Source organism: Sapajus apella, unplaced genomic scaffold (genome assembly GCF_009761245.1).
Source record: "Sapajus apella isolate SASKATOON/1434 unplaced genomic scaffold, GSC_monkey_1.0 scaffold52, whole genome shotgun sequence".
Lineage (NCBI taxonomy): Eukaryota > Metazoa > Chordata > Mammalia > Primates > Cebidae > Sapajus > Sapajus apella.
In genome coordinates, this window is record NW_022436992.1 from 13878028 (window position 1) to 13901664 (window position 23637).

Below are 23637 nucleotides of genomic sequence, written 5' to 3' on the forward strand. Positions count from 1 at the left end.
GTTCTAGAGAAGAACCAGAAGCTCCAGATATCTGGATCCATCCTGTCATCTATCTTCCTTTCCACTCTTTCATCTTCCCATACATTTTTCTACACATCCATGCATTTTCCCATTCCCATCTATCCTTCCATCTTTTTTTTTTTTTTTTTTTTTTTTTCGGAGATGGAGTCTTGCTGTGTCACCCAGGCTGGAGTGTAGTGGTGCAATCTCAGCTCACTGCAACCTCCACCTCCTGGATTCAAGCAATTCTCCTGTCTTAGCCTCTTCCTGAGTAGCTGAGACTACAGACACTTGCCACCATGCCTGGCTAAATTTTGTATTTTTAGTAGAGATGGGGTTTCACCATGTTAGCCAGGTTGGTCTCGAACTCCTGACCTCAGGCAATCCGCCCACCTCAGCTTCCTAAAGTACTGGGATTACAGGCATGAGCCACTGCGCCTGGCTCCTCCATCCATCTTTTAATTCATCTGTCTTTCCAGTTATCTATCATCTCTTTCCATCCATCCATCTTTCCATCAATCCTTTTATTTTCCATCCATATTCATTTATCCATTCATCTTTTCATATAACTATCCTTTAATCAATCTATTCATCAATGCTTTCATCATCCATCCTTCCACCCATCCATCCTCTCATACATCCATCTTTTCATCCCACTTTCAATCTATTCTTCCATTAATCTATCCATCTTTCTATACATCCTTTTATCTATCCATCTTTCCATCCATCTTTTCACCCGTCCATCCTTTCATCATCAGTCCTTCAATCATTCACGCTTTCATTCATCCTTGCATCCTTCCATCCATTCACCACTTTTTTCTCTTAACAAATACTGATTGAAGGTCTATTATATGGGATGCTTGGGATACAGACATGAATAAGTCAGATTCCTTTATTCTTGGAGCTTACAACCTAATGGTGAAGAGAAATGGACAGTAAATAAGTCATTGAATGTATAAACATAATAATTTATTGTCTGTGAAGACAATCAAATGGGATGATGTAATAAAGATACACAGGGTAAGGAGATAACTACTTTAGATTGGGTTGTCAGGGGAGGCCTCTCTGAGAAGGTGTTCAAAATGACCAGCCAAGTGGTAAACTGGGACAGACCATCCCTGGCCCGAAAGGACAGCAAGAGCAAAGGGCCTAAGGCAGGAACTAGCTTAGCAGGTAGCACATAATTGGTAATGGCTGGGTCAAGTTTGAAGAGGCCACTCTGATCTCTGGGGAAATGAACTGTAGATAGTCAAGAGAGAAAGCACAAAGACCAGTTAGGGGACAGTTGCAATAGTTCTTGCAAGAAATGACAGTGGTTTGAGCTAGGAAATTGGCAGTGGAGGAGGAAAAAAGAGACCCTGGAAATATATTTTGGATGAAAAGCCAGCAAGCCTTGCTGGTGGATTGGCTGTCAGGATAAGGAAATGGAGGAAACAAGGATCACCTGTAGGTTTGGGCATGGATGGTGGTGGCAAGTATATATGTGGGAGACCAGGAGGGGAAGTTATGTAGTAGAGGGCAAGTGGAAATCAAGAGTTTTTTGGGCCATGTTAGGATTGAGATGCCTACTAAATATCCAGTTTTAGTAAGTTAGTAGGCACATCATGTATGTCTGAAGCCAGCAAAGAGTCCTGACCAGAGTATAAACTTCAGCCATTGCACAAAGCTGTCATTTAATGCCAACGGATTAGACAAGACTGCTAGAAACCAAGCCTGGGGTTCTTTAAAATGATTTAGAGCTTTAACAGAGAAGGAATGGCAAGGAGAATGAGTAGGAAAGAAAACTGAGTTACAAAACAAACAGAAGACTGGGCGTCACAAGCCCAAAGGCATGGAGAGAGGGATGAGCTAAAAAGTTAAGGGAATTGTGGATACAGAAGTGACCATTGGAATGATGGAATTAGAGACTGTGGGGATTTGAAGGGATCAGAGCTAGCGTGTGGGAAGGGATAAGAAGGTGAAGGCAGAGATCGGGACAGAGAAAGGCACTGGTAGCTAGAGAGGAATGTGGGGTAGGAAGGGGATTTTTAAAGATAGAAGATAGCAGAGCATGTCTGCAGGGTGAAGGGAGAGACTGATGAAAAAGAAAATGAGATTGTTGAAGGGACCAAATCCTTGATGCAGAACACAGAGGCAGGGTTGGCCTTTCATCGGGGGCAGAGACGTTTCATCTGCTGTAACTGCAAGCAAGTAGGCACATCAGGTGACGGGAAGATGCCACACCCAGGTGTACACTACCTACTGAGCCCCATCCCCTGCCCCAGGTTCCATGTGAATGAGGTGCTCGGTAAATGGTAGTTAAATACATAAATAAGTGGGTGAGTGAGTGAATGCATGAGTGAATGACAAAATGAGAAGGTAAACACATCATGTTTTCCACCTCTCTCCCTTGTCCTTTAGAGCTTGCTGTGTTCACCATGGGGTAGGGGTTCGCCAAGGTTCGAGGGCCCTTGCTATGCAGCCAATAGAGAATTGGGTGAAACCAGGGAGACCTGGACTAAACAGGGGGCAGTTTGCACTGTGAGATGCAAGAGAGCACCAGTGTGGAAGGACGGGGCCAGGGTTCTAGTTCAGGCTTTCACTGAACACATGGTCTTGGGCAAATGTCTTTCCTTCTCTAAGTAACGGATGTGTTATCTGCTAAATAGATGTTTAGATTAAGTTGTTTCTTAGTTTTTCGTCTGTTAAATAGATGTTTAGATTAGATTATTTATTAAGTTTTTTTCTTTGCTTTTTTCCTTCTTTACTCCCTTCCTTCTTTTACCCGTATTTTTTGCTTGATCTACATTAGACTTAGTCTCTGCCCCTAAGAAACTTCCTTACTGTGTCCTTAGCCTGTCATTGACTTCCTAGGCAAGGAAAGGATCCAAAGCCTTTCTCTGCTTCAGGCTCCTCCTCTTCATCTCTCTCTTCTTCCTGTATAAATGCCTATTTGTCTGGCAATAAAGCAGCTCCCATTAACCGTAATCCAGGCCTTAAGACTAGATGACTGATTTAAGGTTGGATGACTGATTTAAGCCTCCATTGAACTTCATTTTCCCACCTGTTTAATGAGAAAATAATAGAAGCTTACATTTATTGAGCACTGTGTGTATATTTGAAGGGTGGTGCTAAGCATTTAATACATATTTTCTCATTTAGTTCTCATTAAACCAAATAAGATAGGGATAATTATTTGGCCCGCTTTACAGATGAGGAAACCAAGGCTCACCTTTAAGTCACTCACTCAGCGAAGCTAAGTGACTTGTCCAAGCTTACACGACCAGGAAATGGGAAGTGTGGATTTGACTCTAGACAGGTCGGCTCTAGGGTCAAGGAGTTTCGAGCAACCCCTCCAGAGAGTCTGGGAAGGAGACTCAGAACCACAGAAGAGATGTAGCTCACAATCGTATATGGGTTTCTGAAAGGCTGGGTAGACATTCATTGGGTCTCAGGATTGGCAGGAATCTAACTTTGTAAATGGAATCATCTCATAAATGAATAAAGGGATTACCTGCAATTTAGCGTCAAGAGCCCTAAGGTTGAGTTCTGCTCAGAAATTTAACAACAATGTGATTTGAGGAAAACTACTTAATCATGCTGCACTCCAGTTTCCTTTTCTATAAATTGGTAGTATCCATGAGTACCTCATTAGAGTTAACTGTGAGAATAAAAGATCATAGTGTGTGGGAAAGCGCCTTACAAACTTTAAGCTCTACACCAAGCACCAGTAGTAGCTGTGGTGGTCAGCTTGACTTTTTTTTTGTTATGTAAGGGAATTCTTAAGTAATTTCTTCCATAAAGAATTCCTTTGGAAAAGTCAAGAATCCATTAATAGGAGGAGATGATCTGATTTACTTTGTGTAAATTTATGTGCTGAGTTTGCTTAAAGTGGCAGACTCGGGATGGGACAACAAACTACTCCAAGTCTCAGGACACAGCTTCCCGGAAGGTGGGTGCCCTCCGGGGCTCTCCCTCCTCTCCCATCCTTAGCCCTCACACCTCCTCTCACCGCCCATGCACACACACATACTCAACATAATCATACCTAGGGAGGCTAAAAGGTTCATATAGACAGATTTCCTCTTTCCCTCTAGCCACATACCCTTGCTGTGGGGCCCTCCCAGAAGAGCCCTTCTGCAGGAAGTCCAGGCAGCAGTAGAAGGAGCAGTTAGTCCCCGGGCCCTAGAGTCACAGCCCAGTTTTGGAGTTCCACCAAACCCTCCAGCTCTGGGAGCTTCTGCAGATCTCAGAGCCTCAGTTTCTCCATCTGTAAAATGGGGATACTTATAACATCTACCTTCTGGGCCTCCTGGGAGGGCTGTAGTGTGTCAAGGCAGTGCCTCCAATACCTATGGAAAAGGACACTGCCCCAGGGTACCCAGGCTGATGGGTTCCCAAAGGGATGACAGAGGGCTCTTCTGAGCTCCACTGTCCCTGCTCCTGGCTCCAGCTATACCCCCACCGTTCCTGAGCTTGCCCACTGCCAGCCCTGCCGACCTCCCCATGCCCCAGCCCCACATTGGTGCACTTCACCTCACAGGCCTCTCTCCTGTGTGCCTCCAACAGGAAGTGAATACTCTGGCAATGCCTATGGCCACACCCCCTACTCCGCCTACAGCGAGGCCTGGCGCTTCCCCAACTCCAGCTTGCTGAGTAAGTGCCTGGGGCCGCCCAGGCCTTCTGCTGGGCAGGATGGATGGTGTGGTGGGTGGCAAGGGTGGGTCAAAAGTCACCCAAAAGCTGGGAGGCCTCAGATTATACAGAGGGTCTGGGAGATGGTGTTGTTTGTAATGGAAGAAGGCAGCAGGGGGGGCAGTGTACCTCATTGTTTGGGGAAAGAGGGCCAGAAGTCCATAGACTCCCAGACACTGGTTTCCCTCCTGCTTCTCAAGGCCATGTCTTTCAAATCTTTGTTTTGTGTGAGATTCAGGGCTCAGGCCTTGAAGGGGTGGGCAGAGGAGGACTTGAGAAAAGCCTAGGAGAGGACCTCCTCCCTCTCGGGCAGCTTACAGCCCCACAGTGCAGACACTGGCGCAGGTCACCCTGCCAGAATGCAACTGCCCTCCTTCCTGGGACTGTCGCCCCCATCAGCCATCTAACTGGCTCACAAATACTCATCAGTCAGCACCAAACCCTTACGCAAAAATCCTTTGTTCCACTACATTCCCCATATTTAGCTTGAGATGCAGATCGCATTCAGGGTCGAGGTCCAGAGACTGAGCTTCAGTGAGCTCACAGGCTTCTCTTCACCCCTCCCTTGTCCTGGGGTCCTGGACTGGGAAGAGAAGTTTTTCAGCAAAGCAAAGTTCCGCCAATGGGATACTTGAGTGATCTCACTAGAGCCTCCCTGAATGGTGACCTCGTGGGTGTCAGAGCAAACCTGAGCCAGGCAGAATCAGTGACCCAAGGATGGCTGACCTCACAGGCACCACTGCAGGCTAGGAACCATCCATACCCCAAGACCCCCTCTCTTCCAATTACTTTCTTGTATTCCAAAAATAACTTGGAAGGTGGCAGACCTGGGCCGTGTTTGCCAGATGAGTTCACCTCCAACCCACCTTTCCATTCAATTTAGCCACAAAAGACCAGAGCATTCAGACATGTCAGGGTTCAGGTACCTTCCCACTGAGTCTCCCCAGGCAGCCCATCCTACAGGTGTGCAGAGCCTCACCTTATGGGCCCTCAAGCCCAGATCCCTTTGACCCCTCTGCATCTAATCCTCCTGGATCTTAAGAGAGAAGACTCTCTGTCCTGGCACTGTTTGGGCAAGGCGAGGGAGGATCCTGATGACCCCTCAGTGCACTTGATTCTTTGGGGTTCCACATGCAATTGTTTTCTATTGCTCTCTCCCTGCAACGAGGGTGTTGAAGGTCAAAGCAGCCATAGGGGGAAGGGGCAAGAAGCCACTGTTCTCATTCTGGCCAGAAACTCAAAGGTGAGGCCAGAGAAGGAGGAAATAGGGCTGGAGAGGAGTTAATCTTTGATGATCAGATAGACCAGAAAAATGAATGATTAACTTGTGTTGTCTTAAAGGTCAGCAGATGCAGGGAAGGCTATGGTGCAATTTTCCTTTCTGACCAGCAGTGTTGTTGTTATTTTTTTTTAATGTGTCCAGGTTCCCCATATTATTACAGTTCCACATCGAGGCCGAGCGCGCCACCCACCACTGCCACGGCCTTTGACCATCTGTAGTTGCCATGGGGACAGTGGGAGCGACTGAGAAACAGGAGGACTTGGCCTGGGACAGGCCCCAGAGAGTCACACAAAGGAATCTTTATTTATTACATGAAAAATAACCACAAATCCAGCATTGCGGCACACTCCCTACATGGTTAATTTAATGAACCATGAAAGACAGGATGACCTTGGAGAAGGCCAAACTGTCCTCCAAGACTCCTTAATGAGGGGCAGGAGTCCCCGGGAAAGAGAACCATGCCATGCTGAAAAAGACACATTGAAGAAGAAATTTAGCCCCAGCCGGTGCCCACCAAAGGAGAGAAGAAGGAATAGCCGAGGAACTTGAGGGGATGGCAAATGGCTCCTGCCTGGGCCCAAGGAGTGCACAGGGCACCTCCATGGCTCCATTATTAACACAACTCTAGCAGTTATGGACTGTAAGCACTTCCCTCCAGCCCACAAGTCACAGCCTGGAGCGGAGGCTCTCCTAACCCACCACCCGGGGAGTCACCTCCCTCAGCCTCCCACCTGCTCCACACTGAGGCTCTCGCTGTCCTCCTTATCCACTCCACTTGCTTGGTTCTTTCTACACCTCCCTCTTGGGCATGGGCTAAGGGCTGGGGCGAGTCCCTCAGAAATTCCACCAGGCTGTCAGCTGACCTCTTTTGCCTGCTGCTGTGAATGTGCAGCCCCACCCCAGGTCCTCCAGCAGTGGGGCATCCCCTTGGCAGCTACCATTAGCCACACCAGCCCCAGGCAGCTTAAAACAGACATTCCACAGGGCCTGGGCCGCTTCGAGGTGAGGTGTGGTGTGCAGCTGCACCCAGAGCAGAGCAAGGCAGAATCGCAGGGAACCCGCTCCCCATCCCAACAGCTCCTGCCAAGCCAAGAGGGCTTCCTGCAGCTCACGACCACCAGCTACTGAAGAGACCCAAGGCACCGCCTGAAGCCAGCAATAGAGGGTCCCTTTCTGCTCTGCTCTCCGGCAGCTCCTGCCCCCAAGGCCTGACTGTATATACTGTAAATGAAACTTTGTTTGGGTCAAGCTTCCTTCTTTCCACCCTCAGACTTTGGCCTCTGAAATGTCTCTCTGCCACGTGGGGCTTCTCTCCTTGATGCTTCTTTCATTTTTAAAGACAACCTGCCATTGCCACATGACTCAATAAACCATTGCTCTTCATCTCGGGCTTTGGGGTTGGCTGGGAAAGGAGACACCTCAGGGCCGGGCTTTCTCCCAAGAACATTAGAGTTGAGTAGTTGACAAAGTCACTTTGGGGCCGTGGGTTGGAGGGGACCATCTAATGCCCCAGAGCCCTGGCTTGGCCTTCTCCCTCTGCCTTTAATTGATGTTGAACGAGGGGTACCTCACTCATCCCAAGTTCTTCAACACTCAGTAAATGCAAAGAGGGCACAATGTCAAGCCGATCATAGACTCCCCACAAAAAGTAGCTGTTGTTATTAACAAGAAACCAGAGAATCAGCAGGGTGGATTGGTGAAGGATCCGGGAATAGCCATGACTAGAGCCTGCATAAACAGCTCTGAAGGGAGAGAGAAGACGGGGCTCTCCTGTGTGCCAGGCACAGTATAGAGGGCTTCATAGGAGTTAAGTTGAAATTAGCCCTGTTTTACATACAGCCTCATTTTACATATTGAGGAAACTGGAAACTGACGTTCTGAAAAAAGTGAAATGACTTGCCCAAGATGAGAAGTAGTAGATTCAACCAAGTCCTCTTACTCTAAGTCCAGCACTTTTACCCAAAACCCCAGAGTCATCAGGGACGCCAAAGAGTTCTAGACCCAAGGGAGGTTCTGGAGTTGCCACTGGGGATTTCAGTTCTTTTGATTTGCTAAAGATTTGACCTGACTGAATGGAGAGATACAGTGTGGTGGGGCCCGGACACAGTGAGCGAGGCTGTAGAGACTTAGGACTTTAGGACAGCCCCCTCCAGGAAACTTGGGAAATGCAATGTGACAGCTTGGACTCTGCGCTCCAGGGAGCTATCTGGTATTCACATGGACCCTCTCCGTGTGGGACCCAGCTGGAACAAGGGGGCAGGGGCCTGCAGCTGGCATGCCCAGGTGAATGTGGAGAGCTGGACAGACAACGCTGGGGTTGAGTCGGGGTGGAAGGGGCCCAGGGACTCCAGGGCTGCGAGAACAGAGGCTGGGAGGCAGGGATCTTACCTCCTTAGGCCTCCCAGAGAGAGGTTAGGGATGCTGTCCTGGATGGCATGGGAGGGGGACCAGGAAGAAAATCCATGTCTTCGGAGGGGGTCCGAGATGCGGCTGTTTTTTCAATGGCAGGACTTCCCTCAGCAGTGAGACTCCGAATCTATGATATCTGAGAGTCTTCCTGAGCTCAAACCTCTGGGATCCAAGTGCTCCCTACCCAAGAATCACTTTGAGATGTACAGCATCCCAGTGAGCCTGTACAGCGATCCCCTGCATTCGCAGCCACAACCCCTCTGGTGACAATCTGTACCCCAAGCAGACACTTTCCAACTCACAACCAGCAAAGGAGCGTGGGCTGTGCTTTGGCTAAGGTGACTGTGGTTTAAAACTCACCCTTCTTTCCCTGAGGTGAGCTGGACTTGCCAGGATGCTCTGCTTGGAGTGGGTGTTGGGTCACTGTGGGATGTGGCCCCATGCAGTAGGCCTTGGCTAGTACCTATCCAATATTCTGCCCATGGTCAAACCATGGTTCCCCTTTTGGGGCTCAGAAAATAGGGTCATTTATGTATTGGGTGAAAGACAGACAATTCAAAGTGCCCCAGCATTTGGGGTGGTGTTGGGAGGAATCAGGCTGGCACATGGGGTGACACAATGAAGAAGGGTGTGACAAGGACAGAGAGGATACGTAGGGGGCTTTGTGGATTGGCTGAGGAGCCACTTTCACCTGGAGGAGTGAGGCCGGCATCTGCAGGTGGTCGCAGGTGAAGGGGGGTTGCTTTATGGTGCAAGGGAGTCAGGGGCCCTCTGGGGGTAATATGTGTCTTGGTAGGAGAACTGGGGATGAGGCATGGACCCAAAACATTCCTGAGGCATTGAGGGCACTAAGGTCCCATCCCTTCCCCCTGGAATATTCCCTTTACTGCTCATGTAAAGAGACCACCTGAGCTTCCCAGGCAGTTTGCCCTGAACGTCTCCCTGGTCCATTACCTTCACTCCCCCTATTCCTCAGGTTCTAGCACAGGCCAGGCCAGCCCAGGGGGCTAGGAGCTTGCAGGAAATTCATGTGGACCAACCAACCTGGGCAGGGCAGTGGGTTTCTTGCTAGGAGAGGGGACAGCTGGAACCCTGCCCGGGTCCCACCAGATGAGCAGAATTGCTGACCCTGTACTCTCTACCGCAAAATTCCAGGGGTAGAGTCAGCAGAACTGCGAGTCCTCACCTACAAGCCAGCCCCCAGGCCGATTCCAACCCCTCCCCTTGTTGCACCTTCTCTCACTTCCCCAACATTCTTGCCATGAGTTGTAACTAAGAAACATATATCTTCTGCCTTGTATGTGCCAAACACACACTCAACCCTGAGGACAACTTCAGGCAAGAGGAAGTAGTGAAATCAACTGGAAATGGAAGGAGCGGGCTCCAAATAGAAACAGAAAGACAGAGAGTCTGAGGCCCTTACTAAGATGTCCCCACCGCCGCCTGTCCTCACCATCCTCCCACTTCCATCACCCAAAATACACACAACTTTCCCATCCATATCAACATGAGGCACCTTTAAGATAATTCACACTTTCTTGTCCTTTGGGAGTGGGCACCAGAGGAAGGGGACTGCAGACTTCAATGCCATCATTACTGGGCCTGGGCATCAGCATCAGCCCAGTCAATCAGGGGAGAGGGAGGTGGAGGGGCAGGATTGAGCTCCCTCCCAGGCAGCTCCTGCACCCACAGCGTAACAGCGCTGCCCTGCCTCAGCCTCAGAAGTGATAATAACTCTCCACTCAGGCTTAGTTTCCTTCTCCATAAGAAGCCTATTCACATCCATTTACATCTCTGATTCTGAACATTGGTCCCCTTTTGTTTTGCACTTGGGGAATCAGAGACCAAAAGATAACGACTTTTTCAAGATCATTCAGTCAGAGGAGCAGAGGAGCAGAGACCACAGCCAGGCCCCTAATCCGAGGCCTGATCTGCATCCTATTGTCAGGCCTCAGATATCTGGGAATGACCAGGCTTCTGAGAGACCTCAGACACCCTTTGCTTTGCAGGGAGGGGCAGAAGTCATTTGGCTAGTTAGGACACAGTGACTTCTGCTGCCCCTCTCTGTAAAGCGTGACTGGACACAAGGCCCAGAGCTCAGCAGAAGAAACACTGGGGCCAGGCAGAGCTGTGCCAGACTGATCTCAGACCTCCCTCCATCCTTGGCCCTAAATCTCCCTTCAGGGTGCCCTTTAGCAGCCCCTCTCTAAACTTTAGGGTCATAAAGCATTTCCATGTTCCATAAAGGAGCTGGTGGCTCCTCTGCCCAGGCTGCTGTGCTACCGTCAACACCAAGTGACCCCAGCCACCGTGACTGTGGTTTTCATGGAGGAAACTCCCTCTCTCTCACTCTGTCTCCTTCCTTTGTTCATTTCTTTTCGTTTTCTAGTCTTTTTCCTTTTCTGCTGAGTCTATAGCAATTATTCCTTTCCCTACTGTTTGAGAGACATTTGTGTCTCCAGGGCTATGAATGAGGGAAAGAGCAAGGGAATGTTTGGGGAGAGCTTGGAGTCCCTGACCGTGCTCAGGAAATGCCAGGAAGCATCTCTCCTCCCTCTCTCCAGCTCTCTCTCCCTGTCACCCTCTCCCCTTCACCCTCCCCACGTCTCCCTCTCCCCTTCCTCCTCTCCCCATGGCCCTCATCCCATGGCCGTCTCCTTGGCTGCTTACTCTTCTCATTATTGTCTACAGCTCCTATGACTCTTTGGGGGCCACTGGGACACGGAAGCTGGAGGTCATTATCTCCTCGGTGGCAGACACCTGTCCCCGCAAGTCCCCACTCTCATAGGCACATACCACCATCACCAACCCATCCCCACATCTCCATGCCCTTCACATAGAAGGAGGGGGCCTGGCTCTCCTTCCTGGAAGAAGCTGGAGAAGGCAGGCAGGGCAGACCGGTCTCTCCTTCCCCTGACCTCACCCTTTCTCCTACCCTTGAGAAGCAGCAGGGGCTAAGGCCCACGGAAGAGGAGCTCAGGCTTCCTGGAAGGCAGCAAGAGGGGTTTTGGGTGGGGAGAGAAGGGGAGGTGGGGGACCCAGCTCCTTGGCATCTGTGCCCAGTGGCAGCCGGCCAGGCTGTGGAGGGAAGCGCTGCCTGCGGCTCTCCCGGGGAAATGTGATTTCCCCCTGAGTGAAGCGGACTGTGCAGTGTGGAAATTGGCTCTTTTCTGAGCGAGCTGCGGCTGTTGCTGCGGAGTCGGGGCGGGCCGGCTGGCCCCTGGAGTGAGCCGGGAGCAGCCATGTGCTGAGAACTCATTAGGGATAAATCAAACTAGTAACAGCATGAAGCCAACACCCCCCCACCGCGCCTCCCTCCTCCACCCCTCCGAGACCCCCTCCCCACTTCCCCTCCTCCTTCGTGGTCTTCTTCCCTTCAGACTCTCTTCCGCCTTGTCCACGGCCAGGGCACCTCCCCCAGGCAAGCCACCCTCCCGCCAGTTTCAGGAGCCCGAGCTCCCGCCATGCACATAACCATGTGGGTGCGGGCTTACCCGCCTACTGCCCAAAAGCCCAGAGCCACTCCAGTGAGAGACAAGTTCATTTATAAATACCGCCTTTTTGTTTGTTTTATGTTTGTTTGCTTTTTATGGTGGAGATGGGGCCCCTGGTAGCAAGCCTCACTGCCAACCACAGGCCTTGCTGGGAGCACAGATTGGGAACTCACAGTCCAGGCCCTCGCATCCTCCCACGAAGGTCACGTCATTCCCCTGTCCTCACCTCCTAACGGGACCCAGTGGGGAGGCCCCCAGCTTTGGGTAACATTGGTAACCTCACATATATCCATCCCCCTCGGGAGACAAGAGCACTCAGAAGACTTAAGTGCAACAGGAAAGAAAGTGTCCTTAAAACAGATGATCTTGGTCAGAATGGAAACTCATTTCCCCACGGAAGGAAACAAGGAAGAGAAAGAGACAAGGAGGAAGAAAGAAGGGAGGGACAAGGCCTGCTGCAAGGAGCACTTGTGTTCATGAAGACAATGGAAGTGTTTACCTGCGAAGTGTAGCCATTAGAAACTGAAGAAGGGGAAAGGGTCTGCTCTGTTATTCCAGGGGCTGAACTGGTGGTTGTTATTAAAGTTTGTTAGTGGCTGGGCACGGTGGCTCACACCTATAATCCCAGCATCATCGTGGGAGGCCAAGGCGGGCAGATGACCTAAGGTCACGTGTTCAAAGCCAGCCTAGCCCACATGGCAAAACCCCTCCTCTACTAAAAATATAAAAAGTAGCCGGGCATGGTGGTACACACCTGTAAACCCAGCTACTCAGGGGGCTGAGGCAGGAGAATGGCTTGAACTCAGGAGGCAGAGGTTGCAGTGAGCCGAGATCATGCCATTGCATTCCAGCCTGGGCAATAGAGCAAGACCCTGTCTCAAAAAAATAAATAAATAAATAAGATTTGCTAGTTATCATATTATGATAACATGGACCCTGGTCATTGCCTTTGTTTTCCCCCTGGGAGAGATTGGCTGAGAGGTGTTGCTAAAAGAGCCCCCTGGAATGTAGGGTTGTGGCCGGATTTCTGTCCCTTCCCTGCTGGTGACCCCAGGAGATTGCTCACTTACCTTAACTGTCAAATGCGTGGCTTGGGCCAGAAAAATGTCCAGCTTAACACTGTGACGCAGTAGTGACCCAGGTCAGTGAAAAGCATTGAGGGCCTCATTTGACTGGCTTAGGTATGAAGCCCTCTTTCTCCCAAATTTCCCCAGTAATTTTCCATCAGGCAAACACAGTATTTCCATATTTGGAATCTGCCCTGTGTTTAGGGTGGGGATGGGGCGGCTTCTAGTGCCCCACCCACCCTGATGGGAGCTTGGGTCCTGACTCAGCTTGCTGAGCTAAAGCCAGGCTTCCAAAAAATTCCAGGATGGGGCAGAAACCAGAGGAGAGCCCGCTAGCCACAGTTAGTATAGGCTGGGGCATGAGGATTCTGCTGTAGCCCTCACATTAGTTGATTCATTCATTCATTCAGAAGCCTTTCATGAACCAACTGCTAGGAACATTTCCCTTTGGTAGGCACCAGGAGAAAATAAGATGAGCCCAAAAGGACTCCCAACTCCTATGGGGAAAAAAAAAAAAACAGCTTAGAAACGAGACTTGTACAGGACTATAGAGCAAAGTGGGAAATTGGAGATCAGAAGACAGTTGCATATGAAATACAAAATACTGTTGAGTTTCAGATAATATTTGCAAAGTCCCTCATGGTCATCCCAGGCCTCTATCTGGCATCACTGTCTTCTCCAAGAAGCAGCCATGAGGAACACCAACTGTAAACGCTAACCCTCAAGCCTAAAGTCGTACCTGTCTTCCTGGAAATGTCTGCTCCCCTGGCCTCCTGTGCTTCTGTGACTGGGAAGAGTAAGGCGGTGCTAGGTGAGGAAAAAACAAAATATCATCAGCATCCTTTCCCAAACACCCTCTCACCCGTCTTCCAACCACCTTCTTCCAGTCTTGCCCCAAACCTAGCTAACCGGATCGTACGCTTAGGACCAAGGCCTGGGCCTCTCTCCGAAGTACTTCTTTGTTCTTACACCTGGGTGGGGAAGGAGAGAGTGGATGCCCAGGGCCTGAAGACAGACCACAGGCTGACCCTCCCTGCACATCTGGCTGGCCCTTTCCTTCCCATCTTGATAGCCCCTTGCACCCAAGTTGGGCCAGCCCAGCTCCCCAACCACAGACCAGAGGACTAGAAAAGGGAGAGAAGGCTCCAGGGTGGAGACAGTGGGAAATGACACGCAGAGGAAAGGAGGAGGGCAGGGACATCACCTAGCTGTGAGTTCTAGGACGGCTGGGGGAGGTGACGGTGATCCAGGCTTTAGGGACAGGCCTCATCTCTATGATCCCCATGATCTATGCACATTTGCTCAGAGCTCTACTTGGAAGATGGAGGGAGGCGACTCAAGAGCTGGAACACAATGATGGGGGGATGCAGTACCCAAATGTCCCAAGGAAGGTAGGGAAAGTAGAAGAGAGGGAGTTAGAGAAGGGGGGAGCAGTTGCCTCCTCCCAACAGCCAGCCTCAGGGAGGGGATGGGGGTGGGCCCAGACCCAGGCCAAAGCTCAGGGCCCATCTGAGCATGTCGCCTGCTAAGGAGGAGCGAAGGCGGGGGAGGGGAGGGCGGGGAGGTGAATAAATAATAGGAAATAAAACTTCATGAAGCAGAAAATAAAAGGCAGATTATACAGATGTGGCAATTTGAAGGATCATTGCCTCTGTCCTCTTTTTAACTGCTGCATCTGGAGTTTCGAAGCGGCTTATCCTCTCCCTCCCTCTGCCAGGTCCCCGCCTGGCTGGAGGCCCCCACTGGGCCAAGGCACGTGTGGGGACAGCACCTCAAACGCCTCGAATGCCAGTGGCATTTCCTAGCTTCACATGCGGCTGCCCACCCTGGGACGGGCTTACAGGGCGGTGGGGACAGTGGGTGAAAGGGTGGGCTGGGTGTTTGGGGTGAACCTCTGAGCAGGTGTGGGCGTGGCTGGGCTTGTGAGGGAGCATGAGCTTGGGTGAGGACCAGGCAGATTGTGGGGAGTGAGCCTGTATGGTCGGGAGAGGGGTAAGGATTTGTCAGGCATGAGGAAGGGGACCCTTGGCAAATAGGGTCTGGCTGACTATCAGTGGGAGAATGAGGCCTAAGTCTCTGCAGCTTCTTTCTGCTCTTCATCAAAATTCATTTGTTAAACCTCAATTTGACACTGTGCCAGGTGCTATATAAACAGACATGGTCCCTGCCCTTAAGGAATTTCCAGCCTAAGACACACACACACTGACATTTTGTTTATTTTATTTTAAATATTAATATATTCCTCACCTTGTTCCAGGGAGGATTTGAGACAGCTCATATGATATGCATGCCATAAATTAGTAAAATACAATCAAAAATAAAGCATCAGACCACAGAAAGTATGTCATGGGTGGTATAGCGGGCCCTAGGCGGCTGCAAAGTTGATCTGGAATTGGCCCTCAGTCCCTTAGTGGTCACGTACATGGCTCTCGTTCACAAGAGGGCAATGTACCAGCTCCTGGGAGAAGCAGCACTTTTTCTAGTACGTGGCTCCAAGGAAAATTACCCACCTCAGCCTGGATAAAAGACTAGCATGGATAATGTCCTTAAAAACACTGCAGCAAATTCATGCTCAGCTTCCCTGGGCCGTCTCTTGCAGGAGAGCCAAGGTGGGCACCCACAGTCCCTGCTCAGTGGGAGCGCTGAAACCCACACTCTCTTGAGCAAAGAAATACTGTATGTTTCAATCCTTTCTTCAGCACAGGGATTTCTTTCAGGCGGGTTTTATTCCACAGATTAGTCTATGGCCATGACTAGAGGCTCAGAGGAAATACGAGTAACCGAAGTTATGATTTCTAGCTGGGTCCAACTCAGAGTCAGGGCAGTGAATGTGTACATGGAGTTGGGGGAAGGCCAGGAGGGGCAGGCAAGACAGTCAGCCACCCTGCACAGGGAAAGCATCTCTCCTCTGTCTGTGTACCTCTTCCTGAACCTGTGTCACACCACAGAGGAGGACAAAGAAGTCAGAAAACCAAAGGATTCTACCCTGATCGTGAGACAAAGGTCCAACCATCCAGTTCAAATCTCTGTATGTACCCTGGTGTGTGATCTTTCAAAGCAGCGGATGAGCTCAAGCCATGGCAGAATCACTCACAGAAACGAGGGAGTCAGGAGAGCTTGCAAGAGATGACACCAAGTGTGCTCTTACAGGTAATAAGTAGCACCTGTACCATATGGTCATTTGTAATTTCCAGGAAGATGTATTGAGGAGTCATGTATTATGGACAGTTAGAATTCCAGGTCAGAAATTCAGAACAGAGTTGAGAGTTGAAGGCTCAGATTTAGAGACTTCTTTCAGAAACTCTTTTGAAAGCCTAGTAGTCAGCCAGGTAAGATCTTTGAGGCTACAGAGTTTAGGGGTGGGAAGAGCAAGAGGGAGTAGCAGGAAAAACAGAAGAAGAATATGCGAGAAAGTAGAAAAAGAACCAGGAGATAGTTTTGAGATGTGCATTCTTTCGACTCTAGATATCGGGCCCTGGGGGAGCAGTGGAAATCAACAACTCCCATGGGGAGTTTATGTTGCTCTAGAAACAGAGAGGCAAAAGAGAAATGAAGAGGAGGGGAGAGGAGAGTTACAGAGTTTGATGTGATAGAAACTGAAGGAGGAAGATTTAGGGAAGGCCTCCTGGAGGAAAGGGCATCTGCATATTAGTTGGTTTTCTCCCCATCATCCGTTCCTCCTAGCCAGTCCTTCTAGTACTCAGAATTTCTCCGCAGCTAATCCCTATGCTCTGGATGGTACTGGCTTCACTCTCATCCTTTCCAGACGTGGGCTCTGATCACCTTAAACCTCTGGCCCTAGTGACTGTCTCAGATATGGGCACATGGCTCAAGGCAGGCTGCTCCAGGAGACTATTCCTAGATCGGAGTTTGAAGCTTCCAGGAAACAGAGTCACTTTCTGCTAGATATGCACCAAGAAAAGGGATCTTGGGAGCTCCTGGGGCCATCTTGGAAGCATTAGGGTTGCTCCTACTCATAGGCCTGGAAGGTGGACCCCAGAAGAACAGGAGAGAAAAGGGGCCTTTGATCAGAGTGGAGCCCTAAATGAAGCCTCACCTTACCGGGACACAGATGATTCAATTATTGGAACCATTCAAAGTCCTTTACTGCTAAAGCTCATGAGCTCAGATTTGTTACTTGTGGGCCAAGGCATAGCCAAATGCAGAGACCCAGCATCATGCAGGATCGCATGCTTGAGGGCAGAGCCTAAACCAGAGCCCAGAGGAGGAGGGGAGTGGACGTGGGGTAAGTCTGGTGAGGCTATGAATTAATAGCTAACCTCACAGGCGTTCCTTCTGTGCCAGGCATTGTTCTGAGATGTTTACGTGCATAATTTCACTTAATCTTCACGAGGACCTTACGACATAAGTAGTGTTATTATCCCCATTTTATAGAGAAACAAACAGAACATAAGAGGCTAACCGGTCACGGTCAGATGACTAGAAAAGCCACAGCTGGACTCAATTCCCAGCAGTCCCACTCAAGGGCCTGGCCACCAGGGCAAGATCAGGCTGAGCTTTGGTGCAGGGTCTGGTAGATGATCACGTGGCTACCAAGGCCAAAGGTCACTGAGAGGTGAGTGGGGAAGAAAGCTGAGAAGGCACTGGAGTTGATGTCTGAAGCCATCAATGCCCCTAGGAGGTGGCATTTCAGGCAGAGGTGGGATAGATGCTGATTTGTAAGGTGTGAATTAGAGCCAGGTATGAATGGGAACCTGGTGAGGGCTGGGAACAGCTGGCAAAGCCCACATATTCCGTGAGTTTATCACAGGAAGCAGGGAAGCCAGGCTCAGCTATTGAAAAGCAAGAGTGTCTAACACCAGCTTTGATTTTTGCTCATGGTGGTGTTTGCAAGGCATGATAATGAAGCGGGTAGAGAATAGGCCCAAAGAGCCCCAATGGACCCATGAAGGAGAGAGGTCTGCGGCAGGCAGGAGAAAGGGGCCAGCATGCTGGCTGGAGGGACGATTGGTCACAGGCAGTGGAGAGCACCTCTTCTCTGGAGAAGGGACAGTGAAGGGAACAGGTAAAGGTGCAAGCCACGGTAGCTGGTGGGGGGCATGGGCATCAGAAAAGCTGGAGGTCAGCGGCGTTGGCAGAAGGGCCAGTGGGGAGGACAGAAGCCATTCAGGAAAGCCTGAGGACCTGTGAGCCTGCCTATGGGGACAGGGAGGAAAGAGGACCTGCTATGGCCGGGTTTTCACAAGGTTCAAGGATATTGTCTTTTTCTTTCTTTTCATATTGATTTTGAAATAATTTCAGATTTACGTATAAGTTACACAAATAATGTGCATTTGCAGGCCATATTCTTACCCTACCTATTGGCCTTACTTATTCAGAGACAGAGTCTTGCTCTGTTGCCCAGGTTGGAGTGCAATGGCATGACTTCGGCTCACTGCAACCTCCACCTCCTGGGTCAAGCCATTCTCCTGCCTCAGTCTCCCGAGTAGCTGAGATTATAGGCATACACCACCATGCCCAACTAATTTTTTATTTTAGTAGAGACAGGTTTTCTCCATGTTGGCCAGGCTGGTCTCGAACTCCTGACCTCAAGTGATCTTCCTGCCTCAGCCTCCCAAAGTGCTGGCCAGATAAAAGCTCACCTTCTTATAACAAAATCCCTAGGCTGTCCCCCAAGCCCTGAGCCTATCACTCTTCTCTTTAAAAATTGCACTGCACTGGCCTGGCCCGGTGGCTCACGCCTGTAATCCCAGCACTTTGGGAGGCCGAGGCGGGTGGATGACTTGAGGTCAGGAGTTCAAGACCAGCCTGACCAACATGGTGAAACTCCATCTCTACTAAAAAATACAAAATTAGCTGGGCATGGTGGCACATGCTTCTAATCCTAGCTACTTGGGAGGCTGGGGCAGCAAAATTGCTTGAACACAGGAGGCAGAGGTTGCAGTGAGCAGAGATCGCGCCATCGCACTCCAGCCTGGGTGACAGAGAGGGGCTCTATATCAAAAAGAAAAAAAAAAATAGCACTGCACATTCACAAGCCACTCTCCTTGGCTGCATTGGAGGCCCTGAATGATCTGGGCTCAGGCCACCCTGATTGATGGCCCTGTTCCCTCAGCCCCCCTCACCCCGACCCTCCAGTCCCGCTCCTTCCAACTTCAACACATTCCATATGTCTTCATCTCCCGAAGACCCGGAGCCTCCTAAGGAAAAAGATAGGCCTTAGTGATCTTTTCGTCTTCCCTGGCGCCTGGCAAGCAACAAACAAATGTCATCAGCAGAAAGCCAGGCTCAGCAGAGATCACGAGAGCCCAGGAAGAGCTCTATCAGGAGTGTCATCCTGGCTCACAGCAGGCCCAGGCCTCTGGAAGCTGAACTCCCTATATGGGAAAGAAAGAACTAAACCCAAACGTCCACGGCCCTTCCAGAGCCTGAGCTCATCACCGAGAACTTCTGTCTATCCCTTCTCCAGCAAAGAGAAGGACCGACCCACTCCACAGGTGGGAGAGGAGCATGGGGTGGGGACAAGGTGAGACATAGGCCTATGGTGGTTTGATCTGTTTCGTACCCAGGATGGAGACTGCGGCCCTCTCTGTTTTCACCTTCCAGGACTACCTGAAGCAACCCTGTGGGGAGCTGTAGACTGTTCCCACAGACTGCGGAGATGTCTTTCTTTCTCTCCATCTCCAGGAAGATGTCAGAGCCCCAACCTTCTCCATGGGAGAGGCATCCCTAGATGGTGGGAGTCCTGGCCTGGGCCACTGTGGGTTTTGCAAAGCTGAAGGCCCTGGTTCTGCGATGGCACAGTGGCACACATAATAACTTCCTGGCTTTCAGGGAGCACAGCTCAGCTCCACAACAGGACACCTGAGCAGCCAGAAGCTATAAAGACGCAAGGCTGCCTCCAAGTGGTCATATATCATATCTGCAGCCCGCAAACCACACCCTCCAGACGGGTTCCTGGGCAGCATTGACTATGAGAGGCCAGGCAGCCACTGTCATCTGGCTCTGAAGACTCCCTGTGCTCAGGTGAAAGAGAGGTGCCGGTTCTGCATGAGCAAAGGAGCAGCAAAGTGTCACACACACATGCATTCAAACTTTCACCTTTTATCACAGTTTTAGAAATAAGGATGCATAGGCCGGGCATGGTGGCTCACACCTGTAATCCCAATACCTTGGGAGGCCAAAGTGGGCAGACCATCTGAGGTCAGGAGTTCGAGACCAGCCTGGCCAACATGGCAAAAGCCCGTCTCTATTAAAAATACAAAAATTAGGCCAGTCATGGTGGCTCACGCCTGTAATCCCAGCACTTTGGGGGGCTGAGGTGAGCAGATCACGTGGTCGAGTTCAAGATCAGCCTGACCAACATGGTGAAACCGCATCTCTACTAAAAGTACAAAAATTACCCAGCAATGGTGGCATATGCCTGTAGTTCCAGCTACTCAGGAGGCTGAGGCAGAAGAATCACTTGAACCTGGGAGACAGAGTCTGCAGTAAGCCAAGATCCCACCACTGCACTCCAGCCTGTACGGCAGAGCACGACTCTGTCTCGAAAAAGAAAAAAAATGCAAAACTTAGCCGAGTATGGTGGCACATGCCTATAATCCCAGCTACCTAGTAGAACCCAGGAGGTAGAAATTGCAGTGAGCCGAGATAGCACCATTGCACTCCAGCCTGGGTTACAAAAGTGAAACTTGGTCTCAGAAAAAAAAAAAAAAAAAAAAAAAAACAGAAAAAGAAAGAATGTTCAATGAGGTCAAATAACCTACTCAAGGCCATTTAGTCTGTAAGCATAAGTCTTGGGCCAAAAGTCATGTCCACCTGATGCTGGGATTCCACTTCAATCAAATGAGACAGTTGAACTCTACTGTAGTAACTGCTACTACACATCAGAGTTACCCAAGGAGCTTTAAACATATTATTTCTCTTTAACATATTTATCTATCTATCTCCCTGACTCAGGCTGACTGAATCAGCATCCCTGGCTGTGGGGCGGGAATGTGTCTTTTCAGCACACTTGCCCAGCAAGATAAAAGTGCATCTCTAAACTGAGAGCTGGAAACCGGTGGACATGATTGTCAGCTCATGGAGTCAGGGACATTTAATTTATCTGTAAATCCCCTAGTACTGGCCCGTAGAAAGTGTCCCATATTATTTGCGAAATGAATGAATGAATAAATGAGCAAGTAGGCGAATGAATGATTCTGAGGTCTCCTCCAGCTTTGACGGCCTATGACCGTGTGACTCCTGCATATGCATGAACACACAGACACAGACACTACACACATGCACAGACACACATACACACTTGGGGCAGAGGGATGAAGCTTGCCACACTGTGGGTGGTCCCAGCTGCCTGACCTTCCTTCCTCACACACTGACACAACTTTGTCTCTGTTGACCTGTATTTATTGTGCACCCATTGGGTGCATGGCCCAGCCCCAGACACGTCCTCCAAGGGCCAGCCTTAACTGTGGAGGTCCAGGCCCCAGAGCTGGTTACAAGCATGGGAAGGGAGGAGAGTGGCCCAGCAGGAAGGCTGGGGAGGCAGTGCGTCAGCCGGCAGGCAGCAGCGGGTAGCAGAGGCCCCCTCTTGGCGGGTAGCCTACTTGCACACTTGGCTGAACAGAGACAATGGTGGCTGCTCCCTCCGGCCCAGCCTCCTTCCTACAGGCAGAGCCCAAGTCCATGAATCTCCGGAACCTTCCTCAGAGAACAGGCCAAGCTGGGAGGCAGCCAGAGGGCAAGACAAGGGGATTTCCCAGGGGAGAGCAGCAGAGCCCCTCTGAGCTGCCAGAGATGGGGAAGGGGTCCAGGCAACCCACAGGAAGGAAACTTTAAGGCATGTGTAGGAAGGAGCACAGAAGAACCTCTAGTGCCTGGCCTAGGCCTCACCTGGTCTCCTGCCTCGGTCCCATCCCTCACAACTCTCCTAAGTTGTGGCTCCTGCCAGGCAGACCCCAAGGGAAACTGTCACCACCCTTTACCTCTCTACCCTCTCCAGTGGTCTGAACCTAGAGAGCCTCCTTCCCTGCTCTGTTGGAACAAAGGCTCCTTGTTTCTAGGGTTCTTTGCAGAGCTCTGGAGGCCCCACCTCTCCCAGCCCTCACTCATGCCATCAGCTCGCTCTGTTGATTAGCAGTTGGGTGTGTGAGGCTCTTTCATCTGCCTCAAAGGAAAGGAAGATGACAGGAAAAAAAGGAGACACAAGGAGACAAAGACATGGGGCCTCACGGCCACATGGTGCCCTTGAAGCCTGCCGACATCCCTGCCCAGAAGGCCATCCCCTCAATGGGCAGGAGCTTAGTGACCCTGCTCCCTGGGTCACAGGAGGCAAGTTAGGAATCTCTCAAGAGTCCCTGATTCACTCTCCTGCGGCCTCCCCTGGAAGGTCACCTAATTCCCAGAGCAAGACCATCCTCAGAGCTGTGGCTCCCCTGGCTGGGCTGCCCAGAAGCCTCTGCTGCCCCAAGCTCTCCCCCAGAAGCCAGAGCCACACCATATATGCACTGGTTCTCAAACTAGTGCTGAAGACCCAGCAGGTCTAGGAAATGAGGCCACTCTGGATTCTGGGGCTTGGAAGGTGATGTGGGATGAACTCTGGGAGTAAAGTCAAGTCCTCAACCTGCCTTTTCCCTTGGGAGTGGTCAGGGACTGGGGCTTTGGAGGGACTGCCATGGGGTTGGGGAGAGCACAGCACTCTTAGGGAAGCTTCAGTGAGCATGGGAATGAGGGCCACAGGGAAACAAGGTTTGTCCTTCATCAGGAAAAGGAGGTGCCTCATCTGTCATGGTGGACTTATTGAAATAAGTCTCTTCCAGGGAGGTTTATCTCAGGTCTACCCTGGAGCAGGAGCCAGTGTCTCTGAGGTGGCGCTGTCTTCAAAGCTGATTGCGGTTCCGTTTGGGGATGATCTTCCGGTAGGTTCTGCGCTCTGAGATGTTGCGCTTCACCTTGGCCGTGGTGGGAGCCTCATCCTGGTGCAGGGACGGGCTCGAGTGGGACTTCTTCAGGCTGAACTTGGGCTCCCGAGTGCCTCCAGCTTCCCTCCCCAGCTGTTCCTCCCACAGGTCCAGGGCATCAGAGGGGCAGTGCAGACGGGCCACCAGCAGCTGCACATAGGTCTCGTAGCGGGTTTTCTGCAACACACAAGTCCCACCACCTTAGCACCATCCTGGCTCCAGGTCAGGAGGAGGCTAGAATTATGAGGGACAGCTCAAAGGAATATGAAGCTATGGCGATACAGACCTCTGCAGAAAGGGGGCTGGCCAACAGTGTGTGTTAGTATAATGCTTGGGGAAGCTGACTTTGCAGAGCACACCTCTGAATAGTATTATAATGACACATATCAGCCCAGCCCTGTTCTAAGAATAGCCAACCCCTTGGAGTGCTGTAACTAACATCTCTATGCCACGTTACATCTTTGAAGCACTGAAAGATGTCTTGCTCAGTATGCCTGAGATCTTGGCAGCCCTACACACAAACAGCTCACATCTGTACAGCCTTAATTGGGTTTGAATAGCATTATAACAACTGGCATCTGTGGAGCGTGATGCTAACTACCCTCATCTGCTTAACACAGTACTCCTAAGGCCCCCGTAGCTAGCATCCTTGGGATATGGTTTCCAGTTTACAAAGCGCTTCCCCACCCTCCAACTCATTGGATCCTCATGCCAGCCCTGGGAGGGGGCACAAATCATTGTGGAAGGGAGGGCAGGTGGCTTGCTAAAGGTCCCAGGTGGTCAGGAAGGAA

General features: G+C 50.6%; 2 protein-coding genes across 13 annotated transcripts in view; one reads left to right on the top strand and one right to left on the bottom strand.

Annotated features, from left to right (window-relative positions):
* The window catches only part of PAX8 (paired box 8), a 59050-nt gene extending 51707 nt beyond the window's left edge, over nt 1-7343 (top strand). For 6 of the 7 annotated variants that reach the window (XM_032243644.1, XM_032243645.1, XM_032243641.1 and 3 more), the window contains 2 exons: nt 4549-4635; nt 6098-7343. In XM_032243644.1, the coding sequence (XP_032099535.1) occupies nt 4549-4635; nt 6098-6174 (164 nt within the window). In that variant the 3' untranslated portion in view covers nt 6175-7343. Of the gene's footprint in view, nt 1-4548; nt 4636-6097 lie in introns of those variants that run through there. The other variant, XM_032243648.1, reaches the window with a different exon arrangement.
* Nucleotides 7344-20967: 13624 nt separating this feature from the next.
* Nucleotides 20968-23637, bottom strand: part of PSD4 (pleckstrin and Sec7 domain containing 4) — a 44322-nt gene continuing 41652 nt past the window's right edge. For all 6 annotated transcript variants that reach the window (XM_032243650.1, XM_032243651.1, XM_032243649.1 and 3 more), the window contains exon 17: nt 20968-23023. In XM_032243650.1, coding sequence (XP_032099541.1) covers nt 22766-23023 — 258 coding nt within the window. In that variant the 3' untranslated portion in view covers nt 20968-22765. The remainder of the gene's footprint in view (nt 23024-23637) is intronic.